This window comes from Haemaphysalis longicornis, unplaced genomic scaffold (genome assembly GCF_048455015.1).
Source record: "Haemaphysalis longicornis isolate Haplotype H1 unplaced genomic scaffold, Haemaphysalis longicornis Haplotype H1 scaffold_7, whole genome shotgun sequence".
Classification (NCBI taxonomy): domain Eukaryota; kingdom Metazoa; phylum Arthropoda; class Arachnida; order Ixodida; family Ixodidae; genus Haemaphysalis; species Haemaphysalis longicornis.
Window position 1 is genome coordinate 65,399,260 of NW_027526422.1, and position 27,577 is coordinate 65,426,836.

Below are 27,577 nucleotides of genomic sequence, written 5' to 3' on the forward strand. Positions count from 1 at the left end.
CACAGCAGCGTCGGGCACGGCCGGGCTAGAGCGGCGGACGCCGCCGCTGTAGCCTGGCCGTGCGTCGGTGGAAGGAAAACGGCGAGTAGCGTCATTCAAAGGGTGAGACAGCGGAACCTAGCCATCCTGATGTGCTAGCTCGGGGCTGCAACACCGCGCAACAGCACCGAAACAATTGGCATGTGAGCTTAGTGATTCCCATTCATACCGATTTGCAAGAATCTGAAAAAACTCTTGTAATCTCTGTTTATCAGATCCAGTTGCTCCTTTGGCCTTTGCAATACTTCTTAAAACACAACCAAATCGGTATTCACCAATTTAGAAAACGAGTCCCATTCGTGGCAAGTAGTGCGCAAAAGATAGCGTTTCTATAGCGGCCAGATGCCTGTATGTGTTCTCTACATTTTGCTTTCCCACCCTGCAAACCAATCTTTAACGTATCTTTGCCGTACGCTCACTTAATTCCGTCGGGTCCGGGTTACCCAGCAGGTGCTGTCGGAAAAGTTAATCAAGCCGTGCGAAATAAGCGCGCAATGGACGCGAAGGTGCGCTAAAACAGGCCCAACACCGTCGCTATAAATCAGCGAAAAAGCGGACGGAAGGGCTTTGTCGACGCGCCCGCCGGTGTGAGCACGGGGAACTCTTGGTAATGGCGTTCTATCACCGCGCCATCTACACTGCGCTCCGTGAGTGAAAAGCGCCCTGCCCTCCCTCAGCCGCGTGGGGAGTTTCTTGTCCCGCACGCAACGAAAGAACCGTTGGCTGGTAGAGGTAGAAAGCTTTGCTGTAACACAAGAAAAACCGACGCGGTTTTAGCTGGCGCTTAGGTTTTGTGAACTTTTTCAACAGCAAGTTCATTCATAACAGAGATAAATTCATCTTTGTACTCCAGCTTCAAAAAAACTTCTGTCTGCGCATGCGTCCCACAGCCTGTTCGCCGACATACTGTGCATTGATATCTGGATTTTAATTTCCGTTCCACTCTTCCGCGTGCTGAGTAAACCCAAAAGAAAAAAAATTGGAGAAATTCAGATGACGACAAATGCGTAGCATACTTACGCCGCTTTGCGGTAAAATATGGCAGCAAAAGCCGTTGGATTATTTTACTTTTTTAAGTTTTAATTTGTTTCTTTTCGCCAATGATGTAAGTTTACTCTATTATAGCAATGTGGTGGCTCTACTTCGCTTATTACGTTTTTTTTTCGAAAATGGAAGCCGTACTGCAGATTTTGTCCGTATACGCCATTTTTATTCGTGTTTTCAACGTTACACTGTTCGCCATTTCCGTTTTTTCTCATCCAAATATTGAACTTTCTTTGGCGGACGTGTTTCATTTCTTTCGTTGGTTTGAGGGGAAAGATATACGGAGCATATTTTATATTTCGTGCGATCATTTTTGCAAAAGCTTGATTTTATTTTTCTTCTTTTCTGATTTCTGAAAATTCTGTCCGACCAATTACCTCCATTTACGCTATTATAATGATTAATGGCGTTACTTCGGTCAAATCTGCATTTTTGGGGAAATGCCGGGTGTTACAATGTCCTGGTTGTGGGAAGGGGGGGTGGGGTGGGGGGGGGGGGGGGGGGTTCGCGGCCAAAAATGCTGTGCAATAAAAACAAATCGAATGGGAGAACATCAGCTTGGACATGAAAGAAGTGAATGTCACGGGCCCGAATCGAAATATTTTTTATCAAAGGACGTTGTAAGACATGCTTCCCAAAAAATACGGCGTCCCAACAGTCGATGAAAACGTGTCCGACATTTTCCGAAATAGAAACCCCTCTGATATCCACGTTTTATCTGGAAAGGCATTAGTATGAACTTTAGAAAAAAAGGTTTTACTGCGAAGCAGTATACCTCTCTCCAGCCAAGGAAACTTTGGCATCTGCGTCAGCAGAAAACTCCCAGGCTACTGGCTACACAAAAAAAAAACAACGTTAGTCGCTACACCGAGGCAGCACAAACTACTGGCACCACCAGGGATCGAACCTGGGACCGAAGAGAAGCGGTGTGAGAGACCGTCGTCTTGCCGACTAAGCTACGCCCTTTTTCGTTTTTCTTTATTTCATGGGAGAATGCGCTCAGACGTTGTAGTACGAGGAATACAAGCAAACAAAAGAATACACTGAAGTTATGAGAAGCACATATACATCAAAATTCAGACAAACACACACAAGCGTCCAAAAGAGGCAACCAGTCAGGTGGTTGGTCAAGCGTACTATACACACTATGTACAAATGCCGCAGTTTCTCGGAAATAGGACTTAGTTGATCTTGGTGGCTCAGCATGCCTACCACATAAGCGGCATCGCCACAGAGTGTACAAACCAATCAACACGAACATGTCATAAGGCGGCTCACCAGGATAGTCGAATGGCAAAAATTGGATAGAGAAAGGCGTAATATCCATGTCTTTTCCGAGCGTTCGCTGTAAAATGTCCCAGAAAAAGACAGCATCTCTGCATTCTACAAAGCAGTGATCAATTGTCTCTGGTCGAGTACAGACCCGACAGCCTGTCGACCAAGCTATAAAGAGACCCCGGTCTTTCATCCAAGTTTTAACAGGGAGCGTGCCAGTGTGTAATTTAAAGAAAAATGTTTTAACACCTGGCGGAACACACATTTTACACACTCTATTGAGGACATCCTGGTACGGACACTGTAGGTACAGAACACGATATAAAGGTGTGGGAAAAAGCTAAGAAACCAGGGCATCAGAAATAGGCTCGCGCGAAGCAGTAAATATGTACTCAAGGCTAAACCGAGCCTGTAAGAAGCGAAACGTGTCAACCACTTCTTTGAGGAAACCTCGCGGGCTTCGGGCTGCGTCCACAGACAGCGAAGACACCACAATATCAGGGAGAAAATGTGCAAGGCGTATTTGCAGTACAGCTTTCAAAAAAGGATGTTGAACATCTCGAAAGTAGAATAAACGAGAAAGAAGCTGCCAAAGAAACAGATGAAGAAACCCAAGCCCCCTCGCACAACCGGAAGAAAAAGGTTATCGCGACGTATTGGCTCACTACGCGAACACCAAATGAAGGTTGCAAAAATCCGGTGAAAAGCCTATATCCTGAGTCGTGAGCAATGTAACACCTGTAGGACATAAAGAAGTCGGGTCACAAGAAACGTGTTACACGCCCGAGCACGAGAAAAGATGGACAGCTGCCGTCCCCGCCAGTCATTCACTTGGCGCTGTAGCTTCACCGCCTGCTCCTACCAATGCGAGTCAGTATTGCGAAACTGCGAGAGAGGTACTCCTAAATAAGTTAGGTCTCTATTCCAATTGATTCCGGCGAAACAATCGGGTGTGGTTCCCCATTCTCCCAACCAAAATCCGCAGCTTTTCTCGAAATTCAGGGCCGCACCTGAAACCTCGCAAAATTCTTGTGTAATGGTAAGAGCATTCTCCACGCTGGCCTTGTCAGTACAAAATAAGGCGACATCATCGGCATATGCTAAAATTTTCACTTCGAAGGACGATAGCGTGAACCCTCTAACATTAATGTCCTCTATTATGCGCGTGCATAATGGTTCCAGATATAAGCAAAACAGGAGTGGTGATAATGGGCACCCTTGACGAACCGATGAAAGAAGGTGGATTGGTTGGGTTAGTCGATTGTTGACTATCACTCTGACTAAGCTACGCCCACACATGGAGACGGAGAGGCAGAAAGTTGTTTGGATTCAGCGTCTGGGGAGGCGGAGGGCGCTTTCCGGAGGTGACACATGAAGCAAGAGTGGGGGGAGGCAGTGAGAGGGATGACGCGATAGCCGCGCGTTCCGCTCTCCTCCTTACCCTTCGAAAGACGCTCCTCTCCACTTTGCATGCGTCGCTACTGCGTTCGGGACACCGCCCCCGGTAATCCCAGGTAACGGCTGGCAAAGTCTCTTGTTTCTTTCACTCTTTGTAGAGCCGCGTATGTGAATTCAAGGGATGCCAAATGGGTAATCATTGGGGGTGGTGTTTGCAGCTTCGCAGTGAAACCACCTTTAAGGCGTGGATTGGAGCTAAGTTTTCTACACCTCCTGGCACAGGCATTCTCTTCACTCTCCGTAGAACATTGGCTCCAGAGGCCACTGTATACAAGGAACAGGACATCGGCTCAGGAAATAAGTAATAGATCAGGTCACAGGACATTTTTTACACTTCAAAGTTGACAAAAACCATGTTGACAAAATTTCTATTGAAGCCGGCGTTACCGTTCCCACGGGACCTTCTTTGGAACATTACAAACACAGTGGTTGTCAATCATTTTTATGACGGTTAACAGCCACCAAATCAGTCCCACTTATAATCTCAACACCCACGAAGGGGTCACAAATACAACAAGCACACCCGCTCTGCTTCGGGCATTGCGTTATTGTCTTAAGAGCTGATACGGCTTCTGCGAATGTGCCACAAGCAGATCATATCGAAAGCTGATTCCGTCAGTAGCAGCCGTCGACGCCTCCTGAAGGTAACATCTCCAGGCGTCCCGAAATGCGAACTGCTTCTCCATCGGTACTTTGGCGTCTAGCTTGTAGAAGGGGATGTAGGAATCTGCGCATAAAAAGCATTAAACTTCTCAAAATGAGCTGAGGCTTATGCTACACGTGGTAAGGATAAGTGTATATTGGTTGCATGTGATCACGGGTAAAGTGTGAGCACCAAAAACCAGGAACCATGACCAGTACATGCTTCAAATGGAAACTGGTTCGGTGCCTGGATAATTTATGTCACAGTTCATGGTTCTAGTTGAATAACATTAGAGATAGTTTGAGCAAGGACAAAAAATTAGCGATACTATTTTTCCACCAGGAGCATCACTGATGGCAGCGGCGCTGGAGGGCATCAACGGATCATTTTCCAGTAACTGTAAGGCAGTTTTAGATTTCATGGAAATTCCGTTGTTCCCTCTCCCGTACAACTTGGTTGAGTGGGCCACTGCTGGACTAAGGCGAAATATCCTGGACATCTCATCTTGCAGCGGTGTCTTGGACACGGGGGCCTGGCTGGTAATAAGCTCACAAAGTCTGAAGCGAGATGCGCTCAATGATGTAGTTCCCGCTGCATTCCATTTTCACAAACGCATGTAATGCCGCTACATTTGTCTCCGAAATCTGGAATGCCGTTGCCTATAACTCGGCAGAACAATAACTAGATCACAGTCGGCTTCGCACATTCGATAAACAAGTATATGAGGCGTTTGTTTTCGTAATCAGCCAGATCCAGAAACCGAAAATGATTTAGATAAAACTGCAGTGACAAGAAAAACTCTGCAGCTTTCCCCTAAAAAAGGGGTGGAAAGAAAGTAGGTGAGGCAACGCCCTGAAAACGTGTACGCTGACCGTAGTTCGTGGCGAAAACGAGACGGATTTTTCTGTTTCACGGATAGAAATGAGCCAAATTCGTTTGCATAATGGGAGTTTGCTTTTAGCTTGACTGTTCAGACTGTTTCTTGGGTGTTTCCAGAAGATTTGTTTTGCTTTCTGGAGCTGGCTTACCATAAATTAAGAGAAAATATAGGAGATCTCGCGAAAGATGTGTCCCCAGATGTCAACGACGAAGTGAATGGAAGAAGAAGGTGTTGTGTCGTGGGCGACGGCGAGCGGCCTCGGCAGCGACGGAGCGAGGGACGGCCGCCGGGCCCACCCACAAGCCCAAGAAGAAAGAGTGCGGCCTGCTCGTACCAAGACCAGAACCCAAAGAGAACGTTTATTGTTCAACAAGACGGCACCGAGACGCATACGCACGTGACCCGTCACGTGCGTCCACAGCAACGACATCTAGTTACAATTCATACAACCAAGCGCACACAGTGAGCGGGCGCTCCACTAGAGGGCGCCACTGCACCACAGAAGGGAATGAAATGAAACTGAGAGATGTGAAACAATGATTTCATCTCGTCTCCCCCGTCCCTAAGGAGTAACTCTGGCTATTATTGCTTTTTTTTGCGCCATTTTGTACCCGGGCATCAAAGGAATTGAAAGGAAAAAAAAAACGAAAGTGGCTTTTTTACTCCCATGTTTACCCTTTGAGTACTTAACTAAATAGCCGCCGCTGACAAGCGCTGGTAAATCTCCCCTCACCCCCTCTGAGGGTACGAACACTTCTTTAAGGTGAAGAAGAAGACATTAGCAGCCTTCATGTGAAGCGTTGGGGAAATTCATGGAAAGGCAATGAAGAGCTTGCTTATTTCGTGAGTGCCTTCAGGCGGGCCCAAGACAATTATACTACGTAAGAACTCGGAAGGAGCAGCTAATGGTGCCAAGAGGACTCACCTGCTCTCCATGTATAGTTGTGCTGTTCATGAAGCCATGTTACATATGTTTAATGCCTTTACCGCAAAAACGTAATCTCACCTTTCTTGAAAATTTATTTAAATAAAGGTTTTATAAGAACGCTGCATCGCCTTGAGGGTTTCAATTCAATGTGAGCCAAATCCAAACTTACCATCCCAATGTTTTTTTCAAATTCACCGCATCACTTGAAATTACTTGTGGCAATAAACTTTCCCTAGCTGATATCTAAATCATATAATATAATATAATTGGCAGCATTGCATTTAGGTCAGATAAAAACTTCCGCTTTTTCTCAAAGTCGCGTTAGACGGATTTGGCTCATTTAAAAAAAAAAAAGCCTCATATATTGCCTGCCTTCTGCGATTAAGCGTAAATGCGGGACGTTGCTGCGCCGGCTGCAAGTCATACCAGGTTAAGTTGCGGTCGTCAACATCGTAGCATTTTTAGACAAAGACGCCATGTGACACATTTCCCAACCAAATTACGGGAGGTGCCGCTTGTTACATCTGGATTACTTACGCTAGGCCTTTCAAGTCGATTTTCTGTACACGAAGTTAGACTACATCTTATTGTAGACTTCGCAGACTGGTGTACCGATCTCGTTGGCTGTGAAGGCAGTACTAATTATTAAAACTGATGCCTTACACAATCCACCATGCGCTACATACAAAACGGCCCATTCACGCATGTAAATGCAAAAGATTGACTGTCTTCATAAGCCACTTTGACAAACCTTCCGTTAAAGGCGAGCATTTCAGGCACATGGCCATATATTACAGGGACACTGAACTAATTAGTAAACATTATGAAATTACTTGTGCAGAGTAAAGTCCGGAGTCCCTAGGCTATTTTTTGAACATTTTGTGTGTGTTTACGCAAATTTATTTAGTAGAAAAATCAATTCGATATTGCTGTTTGTTACGCGTATCGACCGGCAGAGAAGAAGGAAACGGGCGGCCTTACCAAAATACATGTATGACAAAGCAAACCCAACCTCGAAACAAACAAAAACGTCCAAACAAAACCGCACACACGAAAAAGATGACTTAATGAAAAAAAATCGAATTATGTCCCGAGGTCTACTATAATCTACAAGGTTCCTCAACAAGAGTTTATAAACAGGCCTACCCAATGACCAACGCTGAAGTGAAACCAATGAGTGGCTGTGGAGAGGTTGAAGAGGTAGTGGCTTTGTCGTCTCGATGTCGTGCGAACGGCGAAGTGGGACTCGGTTCTGGAGCGTATACTATAGCCGTTGTGGGGGCCGTCGTAGCGGATGACGACTGTTCGATGCCGCGTCCCCAATAGACGCGCCCGTCGCCACTCGAGCCGCCAAGGCATGGGTTGGCGGAGCGCCGGGAAACTGGAGCCGAAGCGTCGTCGGCCCGCTCCCGCCCAGGCTTGTGTGGCGACTTTCTGTGTCTTGGGTCGCGTCACCCCTGGCTGTGCCGGAACCCAGGGTCTTCCTGCCGCATCTGCCTCAGTCTCTCTCCTTCGTTCTTTCTTCCTCCACCCTCTTCTCTGGAGCGTCATTGTGGGGGTTTCCCTGCACTCATGACACTGTTCTACTGTCTGCATCCTCCTTGCCGATTTCGTATGACGTTTTGTACGTAGTTAAATATTGCGGCTTGACTGCAGCTACTGCGTGGCTCGCCGACCGTCCCACCGAGTCAGCCGGCCGCCGGCGGGTCGCCGAAATTCGTTCGCTCAGTTAAAACTGAGCGCCGACAAGGTTTGCGCCCGAATGAATGTGGCTTCGTTTTGTGGGTTCGCAGATGGCAACGCCCAGTTGAGCTACTTTGACTTCAAAGTCTCAGTAACTTCCCACAAGCGAACATGCAAACCGTATATTAGCCACTTCGCTTCACCGGAGCTGTAAGATGCATTTGCCTGTGCGACTGGCACGCTAATACAAAATCTAAGGCCAATTAAAGGAAGGCAAAAGAGTCAGCGAACGTAATTGATGGATTTAGAAGTTAACATCAACCGAACCATTTATCGGAAAGGGTTAAACTAAGGTACCAAAATCCCTTTTTGTTTTCAGGGTGCATCAGCGCACCGACCTGCACTACGACCCCACATGTGCGATCGTTTTCCTGCCAGAAGGAACGTAGTCGCTGGTAATGCCATAATTGCGAGGGCTACGGGAAAACTCACTGAAAAATCATTATTCAAGTAAAGACCACCTCGGAAAACTGCAACCCAACAAGCAGCACTGTATGGCATGACGAGGGAAGGCCTGAGCGTACTAGGCCTATTTATCCTTAGTGGCCTTCATGTTCGCTCAGATGAGTTGTATGGAGCCACATGCCAGTGGTATTTGGCTGTTGGGGTTAGAATTCCTGGTGTTTTAGGGTGCAGCCCTTTGGCGACCGTTCCTGGGCTCAGCAGGGTCGCTGTCATCGTTGTAACCGAGCGAAAGATGGCAATGCTGAGGAGGATAGAGAAAAGCGAACGGAAAGGCCAAGAGGTTATCCAGGGTTAGAGCCCGGATTGCTACTCGACACTGGGGAAGGGGTGTGCAGGGGATAGGAGCGGGGTAGGAGGGGATAAGAGGGGATAGGAGCGGGGCCGCGCACACACTTTAGTCCCTTTGTGGGCACTATAGTCTTTCAGTTAAGCCTCTGTCCTTCACGAAACTCAGAAGGGCTTTTGTTGCCTTCTGCGGAGTCGGTTGTAGAGGTCGATGTCATAGAATAGTCTCTACTGTGAATGTTTGATTAAGCAATCAGCTGAGCTCGACGACCAAAACACGCCTTTCCGATGAAAACTGGGGGCAAAGATACAGCACATGTTGGATTGTCTCTTTAACCCCGCAGGCGTCGCAGTGGACACTACTGGCCATCCCGATGAGGAAGGAGTAGGCTTTCGTGAGGGCCACTCCCAACCATAATTTACAAAGTAAAGTAGATTGAGATGATCGAAAGTGTGTGTGTGTGGGGGGGTGGGGAGAGAAGGAGGAAGCTTGACTGCGCGACAGTTGGCGAAAACGTGAGGGGGCGTGCGCGTAACGATGATGTGCCTTCGTTTCCTAAGACGCAGTTCGCGGTCTCTTTCTGAGACGCTTTTCGCGCCGCTGACGCAGAGGCTCACCATAGCTGCCGTCGAGAGAACCCACGAGTCAGTGCTGGATAAGCGCACTGCATGCATCAGGAGTGAGTGCTGAGCTGCGAGTGAGGCAACCGGTCGTGCGCTTCGTTAGCCGCTGCAGCTAAACGAGCTTCCATAGCGTAGGCTCAGCACCGCCGACGCCAGAACCGCGAGTGAGTGCTGAACAATAAGCGAGGAAACCAGTGTACGTGCTTCGGCAGCCACTGTAAATACAAGTTACCTGTAACCATACAAATATGTCCGTCTGAATTTATTTGCCTCAACGTATTTTACAGTCAAAAGAGCTAAACAGCTGCGCCCGAATATCGCATCAGGGAGTATCGTAATCACCAGCCAATTTTTTAAATGCAGAGCATTTCTTTACCTCACGATGTCACCCGGCGTTGGCGTGCCTCGGCGTCCGCAACAGCCGTTCCAGGTGCGCCCTCTCCCCCACTCCTCCTCTCCCGCATCACGCTACCCTCCTCGCTCTCAACAACAGGTCTGCACCCCTCCCCCTACACTATATAAAAAAATAATACTTACCGGCGCCTCGTTTCGATCCCACGACCCTGCGGGCGGAACGCAAGGTACATGGTGCTCTACCCACTGCGCCACAAAGCCGACACAGATTGGAAGTCTACGAACGCGCCTTATATCCTTGACTCATTCAAACTACGTCAAGAAGCTGCTGATACAACGCATTCACTACCACCAACTCCCCAAACACTAAACGTTAACGCAATACACCCACCCCCTATGCGACACATTTACTCGAGTCCCCCTCGCGGGGAGATGGGTTTACATGACTGCAGCTGGACTATATGGTTTAGCTCACTAGTGTGGCCAAATTTGGAGGGTTTTACTAGCTTAAAGTTGTGCTCGACGCAGTTAAAAATATTTTAATTGGCCTACTATCGGCCGTGTGTCCACGCGCCTGTTATGAACCGGTACGTACCACAGAACGAAGACAGGCGTACACCTAAGGCGCGGAAGGCATTAAGCCACTGTTAGGCCTTGGCTCGTCCTTCGTCACTGCATGGAAGGACACTTGCTGGCTATAATCGCCGCCACGATGCTTGTCCAGGCCACTTCTGAAGCACAACAATGGCATAGCGTAAAGAACGATTCTTTAAGTATTGATTATGCCCGATCACAGATAACACCGGAAGCCATGGAAGGGTTGCACGTAACCGAATCCGAAGCTGGTTTAAACTAGTATTCAAAACTAAACCCCAATAGCTACATTCCGACACATGTGCTGGTTTTCAATAGTATTAAAGTTTTTAGAAAAAAAAAACCCAATAATACGGACACACACACAAGTGCGTATGCATGAATCTGGACACCTTGAATCGTCCAATCACATCACAAGAAAAATACGCGTAATTTCGCGTTACTGGTGTAGTTGTTGTGGCTACCGCCCATTTCGCATGGTATTTTCTCTTCTTTTGGGCTTTATAAAAATAAATCTGCTACACCGACCTGATAAACCATGAAACGTGTGTTTATACAAGCCCGTGTATGCATCGCAAGTACAAACAGAAGCTTGACAAAATCACTTCAGTGTGCATTCAAGCATTCGTTGATGGCATACAAACTAAATTAATACTTTTTTCAACAAGCTGAACTCATTCCTTAGCGTGTACAGCAAACACATGAAGTGAATCCAGGCACTATGAACTTGACACTCGATACTTAAAATGTACTTGCGGGTAGTGCATATGCATGGTCTGCTTCCTCATAGGCATTTTTCATATTTAGTTTTCCTCGCAATCTCGTTACTCTTGCAACTTAGCTGCTTCAGCAGTTTAGTTGCCTACTTTTTCATCAAAAAAACAATCTGTCTCCTCGTTATACTCTCACCTAAAACGGCGTTCGGACTTGAAAACGTCCATTGGGCGGAAAGGGTGTGGCAGTCCACCATGTCAAGCCCTGCCCCTATGGCAGCTCTTTTCTCGTTGGCCACGAGCTCCTCGTCTTGGACAGTGGCGTCGAAACGGAAGCGTTCGGCCAACAAGGCGCTCGGGTCCTGCTTAGAACAAAAAAAATTGTTGTGCCTTGAGTTCATAACGATTAGTTCTGAGACAACACTGTGACGTCCTAAACCACTACTATGTGCCTATTCTTTTACGCAGTGTCTAGATAGCCGTCCGACGGCGCTGTAGCTCAGCGCTGCAGGCATGGCCAGAGTGCACGCCGTTCGACGACATTCGAATATTGAGGACTACGCTAGCTAGCTAGCACCACCCGAAGCGTCTTTCGTCGTGGTGTAGGGGTTCGGTCATAGCTTCTTGATCGAAAGGAGGGTGGTTCAAGAACCGCTCTTGCTGTGTTTATTTTTTTTTACTTTTAATTTGAAGTATAAGTTCTATGGCTTTATTAGGTTAGTTTTGATTTTTCATATGATTGTTTTATGGTCATTAGTTCATGTTATGTTGGGTTAGGCTAGTTTACGGTAACCTTTCTTTATATTAGGTAGAGCGATGCAGCGCCGCACACGGAGCTTTTTTTTTTGCCAAACGCTTGTGGACGACGATATAGTGGAGTACTTATAGCACCGTCGCATCACTCTAGACACAGCCTTTTTTATATGCAAAGCATACCTTTTGCAAACCCTGGCACTCCTGGCACGTTTTCAACATGACAAGATTGTGCCGCACAAGGGAAACCTTGAGCACATTTCAGGAAAAACACAAGTGCAGAAGCAGTTAGGGGAAATATTTGTTCTGCTTACGAATACAAATAGGAAAAAAACGCATCTATGGTCGAAAAGGGGGGCTGTCGAAGAGAGGTTACACAACCATGAGCAAAATAAACGGAGCGTGGAGTGTACTGGCCACATGTTGCTCGGGAGAACCGGCAGGCTGGGTCCAGGCTGGCTAATTTTAATGACCTCCTCTCCCCCCCCCCCCTACACACACAAAAAAAAAGAAAGGCTGCGTCTAATCTCACGGCAGCCATGAGAATTACCTCCGGGAAATTCTCGCAGCAGTTTTCATAAAAGCTGGGTGGCCTAAATTTGCTAAATAATGCTACGTCCTAACATAACCTAACGTAACATAACCTTACCGAATGTAACGTAACCTAACCGAACGCCTCATAATCTTCCCAAATCGATCCCAACTGCAACAACCCCAATCTAACCCAGCCCAACGAGAAAGAACACATCATCATAATCATCATCATCATCAACAACAACATAATCATCATCATCATCACCAGCAGCCTATCTACGCCCACTCCAGGGCAAAGGCTTGTCCCATTATTCTCCAATTACCCCGGTCATGTGCTAACTGTGACCAATTTATCCCTGCAAACTTCTTGATCTCATCTGCCCATCTAACTTTCTGCCGCTCCCTGCTACGCTTGCCTTCTCTAGGGATCCACTCTGCTACGCTTAATGACCAACGATTATCTTGCCTGCGCATTACATGCCCTGCCTACGTCCATTTCTTCTTAATTTCTACTAGTATGTCCTTAACACGCGTTTGTTCCCTGACCCACTCCGCTCTCTTCTTGTCCCTTAATGTTACACATATCATTTTCCGCTCCATTGCCCTCTGAGTCGTTCTCAATTTAAGTTGAACCCTCTTAGTGAGCCCCCAATTTTCTGCCACGTAGGTGAGTACAGGTAAGATGCAGCTGCCATACACTTTCTTCTTCAGGGACAATGGTAGGCTGCTATTCATTATCTGAGAATTTCTGCCCTGTGCACTCCACCCCATTCTGATCCTTCTAATTATCTCTGCCTCATGGTTTGGATCCGGGGTCAAAACGTGGCCTAAGTAGATATGTTCTTTTACTATGGGGGGCCAACCGATGCAGTCGGGGGGCCAACCGATGCAGTCGTGCTTCACGTCGGCTCCAGCAAATACCGGTCCTCTGACGCGCCAAGTGCATTCAAGGCCACGAAACTGGTACCAATCGACAGAGTTTCTCCACGCGATCACCCGGAGACCAGATTTTTCCCAGGCAAGCCATTAATTCTCATTTTACGACCCCGGGGAGTTTCGAAGCGGCGGCCGCCACGGAAACCCTAAATCAAGGGTTAGCCGGCCAGCGGCGGTTGCGTAATGGCTTCCTCTTCTACGAGGGAGACGCCGTCTCCGGTGGAGGATTTTGCGGCTTCTGGAACGGGCATTAGTCAGATGCAAGTAGAAGTGGAGGGAGAAGAAATTACAACCGAGGATTTTCAAGAAGGCTCCGGCTGGACGCACGTGGTCCGAAAACCTGAGATCCAAGGCAAGGAGGCTCCGCGGCCGGCGACACCAGAGCGGCAATCTCGGCCTCGAGAAAGGAACCAGTACGCCAAGAGAGTCATCGCCTCCACGGCAAGGGCGTCTAAAATGCCGAATGTGTTACCACGCGAAGACATCCAAATCGTCGTCTGGCCTCGGGGAGGCCTGGACATTGCCAAGCTGCAGGCGACCGTGGCGACGGCCATTCGCGCGGCAGCGGGAGTATCAAGGGAAGACGGCGCGGCAGACACGTTTTGCCTTAATGTACACCAGAACACGTGGTGGTGAGCACCCCAGACGAGGGACGAGCCCGGGCCTACGCCAGAATTCAGTCCATCCGCATTGGAGATCGCGTACATGAGGTAGGAGCATACCAAACTACGCCAGACGGCCCGGTGAAGGGAATAATACGAGGAGTTCCAGCGGAGGACACGCCGGCAGAAATCCACCGGAACATCGTCCACCCGCGCAACAACCTGGCTCGCGGAGCGCAACGCATTGGCAATACGACAACGGTGATCGTGGCCTTTGAGGGGCTGAAGGTGCCCAATTATGTGTGCTATGAAATGGAACTCCTCTGGTGCAGCCTGTACCAGCACATTGACGTGTGCAGACAGTGTGGTAGGGTCGGACACCGGAGGGAAGTATGCCCCAATCCCAGTACTAAAGTGTGCTTCCACTGCGGCGTTAACACCCCGACCGAGGGGCACGACTGTAAGGTCAACTGCAGGATCTGCGGGGGGCCGCACCCAACAGGCGATCGCGACTGCAAGCATCGGTACAAGGTACCTTACGTGGTGACCCGGCGGCAGTGGGAAAGGAAGATGGAGGAGCAGCGTGCAAGACGGCAGCTGCCGAACCCAGACGAGTTCTCGGAACTGAGGACGTCAATAGAGAGAGCAACAACAGCTGCTACCGAGCGGAGCACGTCACGTTCCAGGAAGAACAGCAGGGGCGGAAGCGCGAGTCGCCAGCGCGGCAGATCTAAGTCAGGAGAGCACGTAAGCTGGGCGGACGCCACCAAAGCAGGAATTAGGAAGAGGGGTCCATCGCTGCAGCAGAGCCCAGGGCCGAGCGGTGGAGGTAAAAACGGGGAAAAGAAAGGCGACAAGAGGGACGAGGAGATAAAGCTACTCAAGAAGAACGTAGTCATGCTTACCAGAGCAAACGAGTTACTCAACAGAAAAGTCGCGGAGCTCGTGGCAGCGCTGGACAAGTCCAACAAGGAAGTGATGGCGCTCAAGCTGGGTCTACCGGGACGACCCACGCCGACACAACAGTTGGCGGAGGAGCGGCAATGCGAGCGGCGACAACAGCAGCCGCCGCATCAACAGGCGGAGCGGGCGCAAACCCCGGCTGCCGCAGCCCCTCAGGCTATGGAAGAGGAGACTGTGGAAGACGAGACGACCACCGTGGCAGCGGGACCGGTGCCCAAGAAGAGAGCCACCGAAAGCCTCAAAGAGCGGAGAATCAACGAGAGGCTCAACAGAATGGAAGAGCAACACAACTTAACAATCAGTGCATTCAACGAACACTTTGCGAACATTGACACCGCTCTACAACAAATCATGGCGGCGCTGCAGGCGTCAGGAGGACAAGTACCAAGCCAGCAACACCACCCACCGCAAGCATGGATAGAGCAGCAACAACATCAGCTACAGCAGTAGGGACCACGCGAGGCCTCCTAGTCTGGCAGTGGAATTGTAACGGCTTCGTCAGAAAGAAGGCAGTCCTGCAGCAACACCTGGAACAGACAACCGTGAGGCCCGACGTCATCTTACTGCAGGAAACCCTTACCGAGAAGGTCAAGCTCCCAGGCTACAAGGCGAGCGTCAGCCCTCCGAGCCTGCGGGACACTACCGGCAGCACCGGCAGAGGGGCCTGCACCCTGGTGAGAAAGGGCATCACTTTCCTAGTGCACGAAGTACTCGGCGTGAACAGCCTGATTGAGCACACTTTCGTCGAGGTGGTAACCGGGAAGAAGAGTAGGAAGGAGAGCACATTCATACTAAACGTCTATAGCAGCCCGGCACACAGGAAACAGAAATTCAAGGCTCTGCTCCACAAGGCTAACCGCATCGCCGGCCCGAGCAACAGACTGGTCGTGTGCGGAGACTTTAACGCGCCGAACCAGGCCTGGGGTTATAGCAGGACACTGGTCAAGGGCCGGGACCTCCTGCAGGACGCGACCGACCTTGGGCTGACCCTGATAACCGACCCGGCGGACCCCACGCGGATCGGCAACTCGGTCACCCCAGACACGACGCCGGACCTCGCGTTCGTTCGGAGCGGCGGCAGCGACAATGCGGAAACGGGGGACTTTGGCTGGCGGAACACGGGGCACGAGCTGGGCAGCGATCACTACATCGTGAAGATCGCCGTCCCGCTCAGCTGCGGCGACACGGTCACCAACTCCAAAAACTGCGTCAGGGTGCACAAAGTTACCGACTGGGACGCCTTCCGAGGGTCCCTATAGTGGCGGTCGAGGACATCGAGAAGTGGACGGTGGGGCTCATGGAGCGGTCCGCGGCAGCGACCAGAGAGATTGAGACGGATGCCAGAATCGAGGCCAAGAAAGCCCTCCTGGCGAGGTGGAAAGCGCAACGCACCAACAGAAAGATCCGCGAGAAGATCGCGGAGCTAAACCGAGTAATCGAGGCACACTGCACAACACTGTGCGCCCAGCGATTGCACGAGATCTGCAGTGCGGCGGACGGGCAGATGCACTGTGGCAGGACGTGGACCCTGCTTCGGCACCTCCTGGACGAAACCAGGACCAAGCCGCACCAGCGAGACCGGCTAACCAGGATCATGCACGCAGCGGTCACGGAATGCGGGGAGGACGAGGTGAGAAGGCGCTTGGACGGCAAGTACCTGCCGGGCACCCCGACGGTACATCACCCGGACTACCAGGGTGCGGCCAACTCGAGCATGGACAGAGACATTGAGGTATGGGAGGTCCGAGCGGCCCTGCATGACCTCAATACCAGATCCGTGGCAGGACCAGATCGAGTGACGAACAAGGTGCTGAAGAATCTCGGCGAGTCAGCGATCGCGAGCCTGACGGACTACTACAACCGTTGCTGGCGGGCTGGGACTCTCCCCCGGCAGTGGAAAGCGGCCAAAACCATCGTGATCCCCAAGCCGGGCAAGCCGCCAGACATTGGAAACCTCCGGCCCATCTCGCTCACGTCCTGCGTGGGCAAGGTGCTGGAGCACGTCCTGTTGAACAGGTGGCAGCGGTACCTGGAGGAGTCGGGGCTCTACCCAGACACGGGCATCGGCTTCAGGAGCAAGCTAGGCACCCAGGACGCTATGATCCAGCTCAAGAGCGAAATTTTGGACGACAACACCAGGACGAGGGACAACCGTGCCGTGCTCGGTCTGGACCTGCAGAGTGCCTTTGATAAGGTGACGCACTCTGCGATCCTGGCGCAGGTGTCGAGGCTGAACATGGGCGAGCGATCATACAGATACATCAGAGATTTTCTGTCGGGTCGGACGGTTGAAATACACGCTGGCGACTTTGAGCTACCGGAGAAGAAGCTTGGCAGCGTGGGGACCCCGTAAGGGTCGGTCATTTCGCCGATGCTGTTTAATCTAGTGATGATCGGAGTGGCTGAACGGCTCTTGCGCGTCAGCAGGGTCAGGTACACCATCTACGCCGACGATATCACGCTCTGGGTAAAAGGAGGCAGCGACGTCCACATTGAAGACACGCTACAGGCGGCGGTGGACGCCATCGAGGAGCAACTGGACGGCTCGGGGCTGGTGTGTTCACAGAGGAAGTCGGAGTTGCTAGTGGTGCCACCGAAGGGAGTGAGAAAGAAGAAGCGAGACCCGAGAAGGGACAGCGAGAAAATCATGATACGAACGAGCGGCGGCCAGGTGATCCCGCACGTCGAAAAGATCCGAGTGCTGGGCATGCTCCTAGAGCGAGGTAGAGGCAATGGCGAAACCATCAACCGCCTAACAGCCAAAGTCAACACGGCCATACGCCTCATAAAGAGGGTATCGAGCAGAAGGGCCGGAGGCATGAAGGAGGCCAGCCTCACGCGGCTGGTCCAGTCCTTTGCCGTGAGCCATATTGCCTACGTGGCGGCCTTTCACAATTGGAAGGTACACGAGCGCAACAGGATCAACGTGCTCATACGAAGGGCCTACAAGGCCGCACTCGGGCTTTTCGACTGTGCAAGCGCGGAGAAGCTCCTGTCACTGGGGGTGCACAACACTCTCGAGGAGATTGCAGAAGCCCAGAGAACGGCCCAGCTGGAGCGGCTCTCGGGCACGAGAACCGGCCGGCAGGTGCTCCGTAACCTAGGACTGGAGCTGAGGAGAGCGGACGAGGAGATTGCGGAAGGAGCGGAGGTACCAGAGTGTGTGCGGAGACACGTGCAAGTGTGCCCGATACCCAAGAACGTAAATCCTCAGTACAACAGTGAGCGGAGGGCGGCAAGGGCCAGGGCCTTGATCGATCACCACGCCAGAGACAGCGGTGCCGCATATGTGGACGCGGCGGAATATCAGGACAGGAGGGGAGCTTTCGCCGCGGCGGTGGTCAGTGCGGTCACCGGCGAGACGAAGGCGGCGGCGAGCGTGTGGACACGGTCGGCGCATCAGGCCGAGGAGGTAGCCATCGCCCTGGCCCTCGCGCACCCCGGATGCACGACCGTGCTGAGCGATTCCAGGACCGCGGTGCGGAACTACGCCAGAGGCAGTGTGTGAGTGGCAGCAGTGCGAGTGCTGCACGCGGTGAACCCAACGAACACAGCGGTGACTATCAAGTGGTTCCCGGCCCACATGGGAAGGGACGTGTCAGCCCGAGGCAACGCAAACCACAACGAGACGGCCAACGAGGCGGTGCGAGATTTCACATACCGCCCCGCCCAACCAGCCGACTCGACGAAGGAGTGGTGGTGCGAAGCCAAAGGTAGGATGATAGAGTATAGTGAAGTGTTGAACTGGTATAGACTAGGGCGCAGGACTATGCCCTCGCCTCACCCGGGCCTGACCCGAAGCGAGGCGGTGACGTTCCGGCACTTGCGGACGGAGTCGCTACCCACGCCGGTGCTCATGAAACACGTGTGTTATAGCGTATATGTGAGTGACTTGTGTCGCGTGTGTGAATCGGAAAGGGCTACTGCGGCCCACGTTTTGTGGGACTGTGAACAAAATCCGAGGGAGGCACGGACAGTGACGACGATCCCGCCGTGGCTTGCGGCCGCTGCGGGAAGCGACCAACGGGAACAACAGACACGGGCCGTCCAGTGGATTTCGGCTGCCCTCGAAAAGCAGCGCCCGAGCGAAAGCGCCAGGGGCTCGCTACCACCCCAGCACAGGGGCAGGCGCGGGGGCCAGAAGGCGGGAGTAGTGAGGGCTGCTCGCCGAGTAAAGGACACCACGCCGAGATGATGTGTGGCCGCATCGCGATTACCCTTCCCTCGTGGGGATAGGTTAGTCGTCCGCCGGATGATCGCATAAAGTCTTTTCACTCACTCACTCACTCACTCACTTTTACCATTTCCACTACCTCGCCCCCTATCCCAAACTGCTGTGCTGTCCCGAGGTGATTGATCATTACTTTAGTTTTCGTCACATTAATTTTCAGGCCCACGGTTCTACTCTGTTCTTCTAGTGCGGAAAGCATGCTTTGCAATTCGTCACCCGAGGTACTTAGCAAGGCGACGTCATCAGCAAATCTAAGGTTACTGAGGTATTCACACAACCTATATTAAACATAATTCAATTCATTCTAGAAGTCCTGTGCGTCGATCTCTTGATATAGTAAAAGCTAGAGCAAAAAAAAGCATTAACGAAATCCCGATGACCGGAAAATTCCGAAAGCTAAAACAAAAGCACCGCAATGTTGCACTCGAACCTGGGCCTTCGCGTTTGGGACCAGCGCTACAGGGGCAGCTGCGAACACGGTTTTTAGAAAATATTTATCCCATAGAATATCCTAGTAGAGTGTTTAGCAAATGAGAGGCGACTGCCGTGAGAAATTCCGGACGGTAATTCTCGTGGCGGTACGGGTTGCTCTGCAGGCGGTACGGGTTGTTCTGTAGTAGATGTCTACCGAAAAACCAAGCATCCAGAATTTTTTTAATAAAGGAACACTGTAAATATTCCTTGTGTACTAATTCCCTGTCTTATATTTGCGTAATGTTTTGTTCTTGTTCAACTAAGTTGACAAGTGTGAACATATAAACTGGGTTTAGACGTTTACATTTGACTGTGAGTATATAAGATTATTGCGCAGTAAGCATTTTACTTTGGCCGGGTGGCTGAATCGGGTTACAGACAGACAGACGGACAGACACGGGAACGCCACACGGACAGACGCGGGAACGCCACACGCACAGACGCGGGAACGCGGGAACGCCAGACATACATACAGACAGACCAAAATTTCTGGTTTTAAGTATCCCAAGAAAGACTATCATCTTTAAAAAGAAGGGAGCTCTCCACGAGCCTTTTTCTGGTTCCTGGCACAGCCACCGATAACTGTGGCATATCGTTCAGCGCTTTCGGTTACTACAGCGCCCGTCTTGTTTGCCCGGGTGGTTGTTTTCTACCTATCTGCCCCGGCTGATGGAACAGCCCTGACCTTGTGGTCACTTCATGAGCTGGAGTGGTCCATTTATATTGAGGTTTGTACGGATGCTGTTCCACGTATTTTTTGTGTATCTGAGCGAAAACTTAAACGCGTATCTGCCCACTTCACCGCAAATGTCTTCTAACCCGCCGCGGTGGCTCAGTGGCTAAGGCGTTGTGCTGCTGAGCACGAGGGCGCAGGTTCGATTCTCGGCCGCGGCGGCCGCTTTTCCCGTGAGGTGAAAAGCAAAAACACCCCTGTGTGCGAGATTTCGGCACACGTTAAAGATCCCCAGGTGGTCAAAACAAAATCCGGAGCCCTCCAGTACGTCGACACGGATCGCCTGCGTTGAGTCGGTGCGTTAAACCCTACAATCAATCAATCAATCAATCAATCAATCAATCAATCAATCAATCAATCAATCAATCAATCAATCAATCAATCAATCAATCAATCAATCAATCAATCAATCAATCAATCAATCAATCAAATATATGCGAAGAGGACAGACTTTTACCGCCCCTCCCACATAGATACCTCTCTATGTACACCGCGCTTCTCTCACGCTCTTCCCTGCGGTCTCACTCCTTCCATGATAAACATGGTGGAGGCTCACTCAAGTGAATTCAATTTTACCGCGTTTCCCTGCTCGCGCGCCATCTACTAGAATCTTTCGTTACTTTTGGTCTTGGAATTTGGCTCGGCAGACCGCGCTTACGCGCGATGTATTATTGTATTTTCGGAGGAAATTATTGTTTTCTACGGGGACTTTCATTTGCTATCTCATGCAAATACGAATCGCACATGTATCTTCAATTATAAATGCACTGTCAAGTGGTAGTTATATACCGACATTTATTCCAAATATGCCTAATGTTTTCTATTTGCTCGATGATGTTGACAAGTATGGAGTATTGTACCAGATTTAGTGGTTTGGACAGGTTTTGCCTGTATAAACTTCTCCTTTCAGAATTCCTTTGATCTTTTGGCCGTGTCGCTAAATCGACAGACAGACAGACAGACAGACAGACAGACAGACAGACAGACAGACAGTCCAAATTTTTCGGGGTTAAGTAGCCCAAGAAAGGCTATCATCTTTAAGTATACTGAGGCTCCATGCGTCTTTGAAGCAAGTGGCGTTCCCGCAATTAGAGTCTACAGTCAGCGCCCAGGTGCGTATACCACCTATGCTACGCTCGCACCGCCACGTCCACCTGACACGGCGCACGCATCAGGCTCATTCTTGTTCCCTATTGACAAGGTCCCGCGTTAACACTGTGGTCAGCCCACATGGCCGGTGATCTAGCGACCCGGGTTTAAATCCCGGGCAAACCGAATTTATAAAAGATGATAATCTTTCTTGGGCGACCTAAACATGCAAATTTCTGTCTGTCTGTCTGTCCTTCAATTCAGCCGCACGGTCAAAAGATAAGAGAATTGTTGATCGAGACGTCTGTTTAGGCAAAACATTTCCAAACTACTCAATCTGCTGGCAAAGTTCGCACTTGTCAATATTGTTGAGCAAAAAGAAAACATTACGAATATTTGAGGCAGAGCATCAACACATAAGGGATATTTTCAGTGTGAATTCTTTTATTCAATATACATGGCTGCTTGACTTCTGCAATAACGAGAAAAAATACCCCTTGAAAAATAAAGGAACTGGCGATTACGATACTTCATAATTGCGATATTTGGGCGCAGCAGCAGTGCGCTGAGGCAGCACTCACTCGTGGGTTTTCTTGACGGCAGCGATGATGAGCTTCTGCAGCAGCGGCGTGAAGTAAGTCTCCGGAAGGGACCGCGAACTTAGCATTAAGCGAACGCACGGCATACTCATTCGCACGCCCCGCTCACGTTTTCGCTCCAGCATCGCGCCATCGAGCGCCACGATCGTGTGGCCCAGCATACTGCCCCCTCCTCACCCCCACCGCACACTTTCGGAGAGCGCTTGCTCGCGTCGCCACGGCGAACCGCCCTCCCCTCCCAATTTCGTGACACTCCCCTCCTTTGCTTTCGTTCATCGTTTGCTTTCTCTTTCACTCGTCGGTCTTGCCATCGTTCACTTGGTTACGCCGAAAACGCGGCTCAGCACAGAGACGGTCGCCAAGGGGCTGCGTCCTAAAAATGTTTTGACCCAATACCCAAACACATAAAAAGCGCTTGCGTGCGACACTGGCCCTTCTGGCGGCATTTCAAGAAATTCAACCGTAACGAAAGATCTCAGTAGATAGTGCGAACAGTGGGAACGCGGGAAAATTGAATTCACTTTAGCTAATGTCCTCTGTATTTATCGTAGAAGGAGTAAGGCGGGACGCGAAGAGCGTGAAAGCTAAGCGGGGGAGAGAAAAAAGGCATTGGCGGGGCAGAGGCGGTAGAAGACTATCGACTTTCAACGACATTTCTAGCGAAGTAATCAGATACGACACCAATTTTTTTTCTTTTTAGAGGGGCGATAAGTTTGGTACCACTCATGTTGGCGCCGGCGACAACAACGGCTACGGTAACTTTTTGCGTTTGATGAAGCATGTACGAAATGGTCATTAATGAACTTCGCTCGTACCTTCCATCAAAATTCTGTGCCGCGCCTCTATGTCGTGTGCACGCTTGTCATCCACCTTTAGAAAGTGAAATACCTCATGATTTTGTGGCGCACTGCTGCACTTGAAACAAATGGACGAATGTAGTTAAAGGCCAATCTAAAACTAGTGGCACACAAGCCGTAAAATACAGACATTTAGTTTATACGATGAAGTTAAATGATGCTGTATGAAAATCAACTCTTGCACATTGGTAGCGCCGCGTCTAGGCTGCGTTTTCTGCCATTTTTGATTCACACGCAGTCTAGATGAATGGCTGGTGAGCTGGACTTATTATCCGAGTAGCACTAGTAACAAGATAGGGCGCCTTCACGTCCTATTCACGTCCTAATACGCCTTCACGTTCTTTTTTTAATATTTAGACGAGCATCTCCAGCCATTTGTTCGGGTCAAAATAAAGACAAAAAACCAACGCGCTGCCATGTTCAATGTATTTTTGCTATCGCGCGGTATTCCGAACAACGTTGGGTAACCTTCACGCAACAAGTTCGGCAGACAACACTAGACTACTTACCTGCGTGTAGTCTCTCCACTCCTCCAACTGATTAACCCGGTACCAGACATCTGTGACGGCTGTCCGTGTGAAGTAGACAACTAGGGACTCTCCACCATCCTTCAGAAGTCGATAGACGTTTTTGTACGCCCTTGCCAAGTCCCAGACATATTGGAACGTTAGAAACGACTACAAGCGGTCGAACTGGCCGTACTTGTCAACGATCGTTTGCGGATCGCCGCGCTCGATGTCGAACAGCTCGAACGTAACCTCTGGCTCGTCCGTATGGCTTCGTGCGTATTCTAGCATATCTCGTGAGCAGTCGGTGGCCACGACACGTCTGCAGGGGTGAAGACGCGGGAGCTGATGTTCCTTAAGAAAGTTTCCAGTTCCACAGCCGACGTCAAGATACTGGTTCCATTCGTTTGCGGGTCGCCGAAACTTCACGCTGTCCCAGGCTGCGAGGTTATCCCGGTAGGTGTGTTCCTTGAAAGATGTGTAGGAAACCGGGTCCAGGACGGGTGCACTTTCCTGTCTGTGTTTCGGTAACTGTTGGTTTAGCCTGGCGCTTTTCATGGTGGGAATAGGTTTCCGTCTTGACACGAGATTCAAAGGATTCGCACAGACACTGCAAACCGCTTTGAGTAGAGCCTCGCTAGTCGGAAAGAGTATGAATACAAGCACCGGACGCGAGGCGAGTCAAGCGGCGTTATCACTACGTCGAAAAAGCAGCTCGTTGCTTTAACATACAGGCTCGGCGCCTATTTGGGACCACAACACGTTGTTATGACGAAGAATTAAGAGATACGGCTGCAGGTTTATCGCTTATACTTGTTTACACTCCAAGCGTTCTGTGTGCGATAAAGACCCGACGGCGTAGCCCTTATCTTGGTCTTTACAGGGTCGCTGCCCAAGCGGGTGTAACGTTTCAAAAACACTGTGGTTTGAAAAACAAATCATGCACCCCTTCTGCTAATGAAGATGTGGTGGATTCTTTCCCCGTCGTCTGACTTTGGACAGTGAATCGCAGTCGGTTTGTACTTCGACCCGTTAAGCTTTTACTATGGCTCGCATGCTGTTCGGACTTTTGATCTCAGCGTTTTCGCCATTTGACTTTACACGAAGAAAGCTTCACGTTCAAGCGTCACCGTCGTTACATGGAGGGGTGCATGATTTTCTTTCTAATTTTTCAAGTTCACGCGCCCCCCTCCCAATCCAAACTGCTTTGATCGTGTCAACATAGCGGAACCAGACATACGTCAGCTCCATAACGTGGGAGATTCAGCTTCGATTCCACCCACGGGGCGCGTATTTTTTTCTTTCAATTCACCCCACGATCATCACCATCCTGAGATAAATTTGTTTTTCCTGTAGTACCAGATACTCAAGGCCGGGTGACCGTCATCACCGACTCGCAAGCAGCCTGCCGTAATTTTCAAAAGGGCCGTATCTCAGCGATGGCACTTGCTTTACTACATAAGCTTCAAAATCACGGAAAGCTCCACTGCACATTTATATCATTGTGACACCAGGTCATGATTCCTTATAGGGTAATGAAGCTGCAGATAACGCAGCCCGAGGCCACTCACACCGGGCTTCAACCCTCATAGGCACTCACCACTCTGCCGACAACCACCCGTCCATCCCCAAGCGCAGCAGAGACATATTAGAGCACTACAGGCTATCAAAAAGACGATACCCGCCACACCACCCGAAGCTAACCAAAGAAGAAGCCACACAATTCCGGAGACTGCAGGCAAATTCATTTCCGCGCGCCACACAGCTGTCCAATATACACCGCACGCTCTTCAGCTACAAGTGCAATTTCTGCTCTGGGACGCCCAACACCCTGTACCACATGGTATGGGAGTGTAAAGGCGTCACCGAACTACCTGAAGTCATCGCACCGACACAGGAGCAGTGGAAGGTCCTGCTGACAAGCGATGTCCTGGAAAACCAGCGTGGCCTGGTGACCCGGGTCATTCGAGCTGCAGCTGGCCATGGCATCCCGACAACCGTCCCGCGCTCCTTTCTTCCCCCTCAATGGGAACAATAAACGTTTTTTCCTCCTCCACATGTAGTGCGTTTTAAATGCAGCATACGCTATCAGTAAGACATAGACAGCTTCGCTTTAAAAAAAGCTTTGTGGAAACGCCGTGAAACCCGAATAAAAGAAAACCTAGGAGGTGCTCTTGTAGCCACTGGTGCAATGATAGAAGTGTGGAAGAAGTTACGTGTGTTTTTTTTTCCGCTCTCAAGAGGCCCCTGGCAATTGCGTATTACCAACGGCGGCGAAGTCCGGCACACCGAGGCCCTCCATCACTGCGCAGACCAGCCGTCGCACGGCGCAGACGGGGCGACGAGATTGGAGTGAGCGAAAGCGGAGGAGTAGGCGTGTGCGCGGAAAATACAGATGAAATAACACCGGACTTAGACGTTTAGATTTGGCGGTGGGTATATAGGACTATTGCGCAGATAATGTTTCACTTTGGCCTGCTGGCTGAATCGAGTGTCCCACGCGTCCCACGCGTGAGCTGTCCCACGCGTGCACAGAAACCGATCTGCGCCATCAAGCACAGCGCCATCACAGCTATCTGCGCCATCAAGCCTTTGTGAAATGCCGACGTAGCGTTGTGTACAAAATTGCTCTGTCGTGAGGCAGACACTATATCGGCCAGACCGGCAGGTGCTTAAACGTTCGCCTCCAAGAGCACAAGAACAAGGTCAGGAGCGTTGCCACCGACGGCCAGCTGGCTGCCCACTGTAAAAAGTGTGTCTCGGGAAACCTGTGTCATCCTCTGTACGACCAAACAACCGTCTTGTATTTTCACCGCTCGGGCCTGACAAGAAAAATTGTTGAAGCGGCAGAGATAGCAAGGTCGGGGGATCAATGCGTCAGCAGGCCGTCTCTGTATAGCTTTATCGAAACTTGAATTGGATTTCTTGTCATAGGCGGCACGTCACCGTTTTTCTTGTTTTGCCCACCGTTTTTTATGTTTCCCTTTCCTTTCCCCTCTCTTCGCGCTGGCCAGACGTGTTTATAAGTGCTGGTTCTGCAATAAACGTTTTGTTGAAAGTTAGCGCTTGTCCCGTCCACTCCTCGTCCTGTGTTTTAAGTGCGAATGCACTTCTTAAGCGAGCCTGAAGCGTCCGCCGCCGTCCGCATAGCAACAGCTGCGGGTGCGCGCGCTCCTCGTCTTCCTTGGCAACGGGGGGAGATGGGCGCGCGCTGCCTGGCCGCTGACATGGCACATACCCACGTGGGGGATTGGCCAGGAATCTCCTCGTCTTCCTTGGCAACGGGGGGAGATGGGCTCGCGCTGCCTGGCCGCTAACATGGCACATACCCACGTGGGGGATTGGCCAGGAATCGGGCGTGAGAAGGGCTAATGCACCCGCTTAAAGGAGTACTGACACGAAATTTCAAAGCTGAGATCCGCTCTAGCAATCAAGTACAACGACAACACAAATAGGTGTCTGTGAATAAATGCATCTTTCTTTCTTGGTAGTTGTGTGTGTGTGTGTGTGTGTGTGATATCTCTTTCGCGAACATTACCGAACCGCGCAAATTCAACTCGTGCATTCGCACTTTCACATTCTTCCCCTCGGGGAAATGCGGGGAATTTTTTTATTTAGCGCTTGTTTTCCGTCTGACGATGAACCAACACGCCCAAACCTTTTCCCTTCTCATTACAACGAATTGGACTTCCTCTCTCCATGCCCGTATTATTGTCGCTAGGGGGCCACGTCACTGGGGTATTGTCACAAAGGGGTGGCTGCAGCCGTTCATGCCTGTGTGTCCGAGAGCAGGCGTCTGCCCTGTTATCCTTTATTATTACGGGTATATTTTCTGAAATTCAACCGTCACTTTCAATTTTTAGCCAATTCTACCTCCTAATCTCGCGCTGTTAATTTCTGGATGCCAACGCATAGCCATCTACTTTTAAGTTGTGAGCGGGCGAATGAGCCCCCTTCTTGCTCGATTCCTGGCCGATCCCCCGGGTGTGTATGCGCCATAAGACGTGAAACAAGCACAGCAACAATAACAATTTTCTGTCTATGCTGGACGGATTTGTTTGGCCTAAACAGCTCTCGTGTTACAAACAAGAAATATATAAAAGAAAGGGCCAGAACGGCTGACCGCGTAATGCCCTGGATTACCGTTAAAATGGAGATTCAGCGAATGTAACACCTTTAATCGTAATAATAGCGTAATCGGAGGCGATTGGTCTTACAGAGCTTTGAAAATGCAAAAACTAAAAAAATTGAAAAG

General features: G+C 50.3%; 1 protein-coding gene across 1 annotated transcript; it reads right to left on the reverse strand.

Annotated features, from left to right (window-relative positions):
* Positions 1–1,638: 1,638 nt before the first annotated feature.
* Positions 1,639–25,624, reverse strand: LOC144146319 (uncharacterized). Its single transcript, XM_077678277.1, has 4 exons — positions 25,592–25,624; positions 23,326–23,493; positions 11,242–11,407; positions 1,639–4,543 (listed from the first exon to the last, which is right to left on the reverse strand). The coding sequence occupies exons 1-4, from the start codon at positions 25,622–25,624 to the stop codon at positions 4,362–4,364; spliced, it is 549 nt and encodes a 182-aa protein (XP_077534403.1). The 3' UTR covers positions 1,639–4,361.
* Between the last annotated feature and the right edge of the window lie 1,953 nt (positions 25,625–27,577).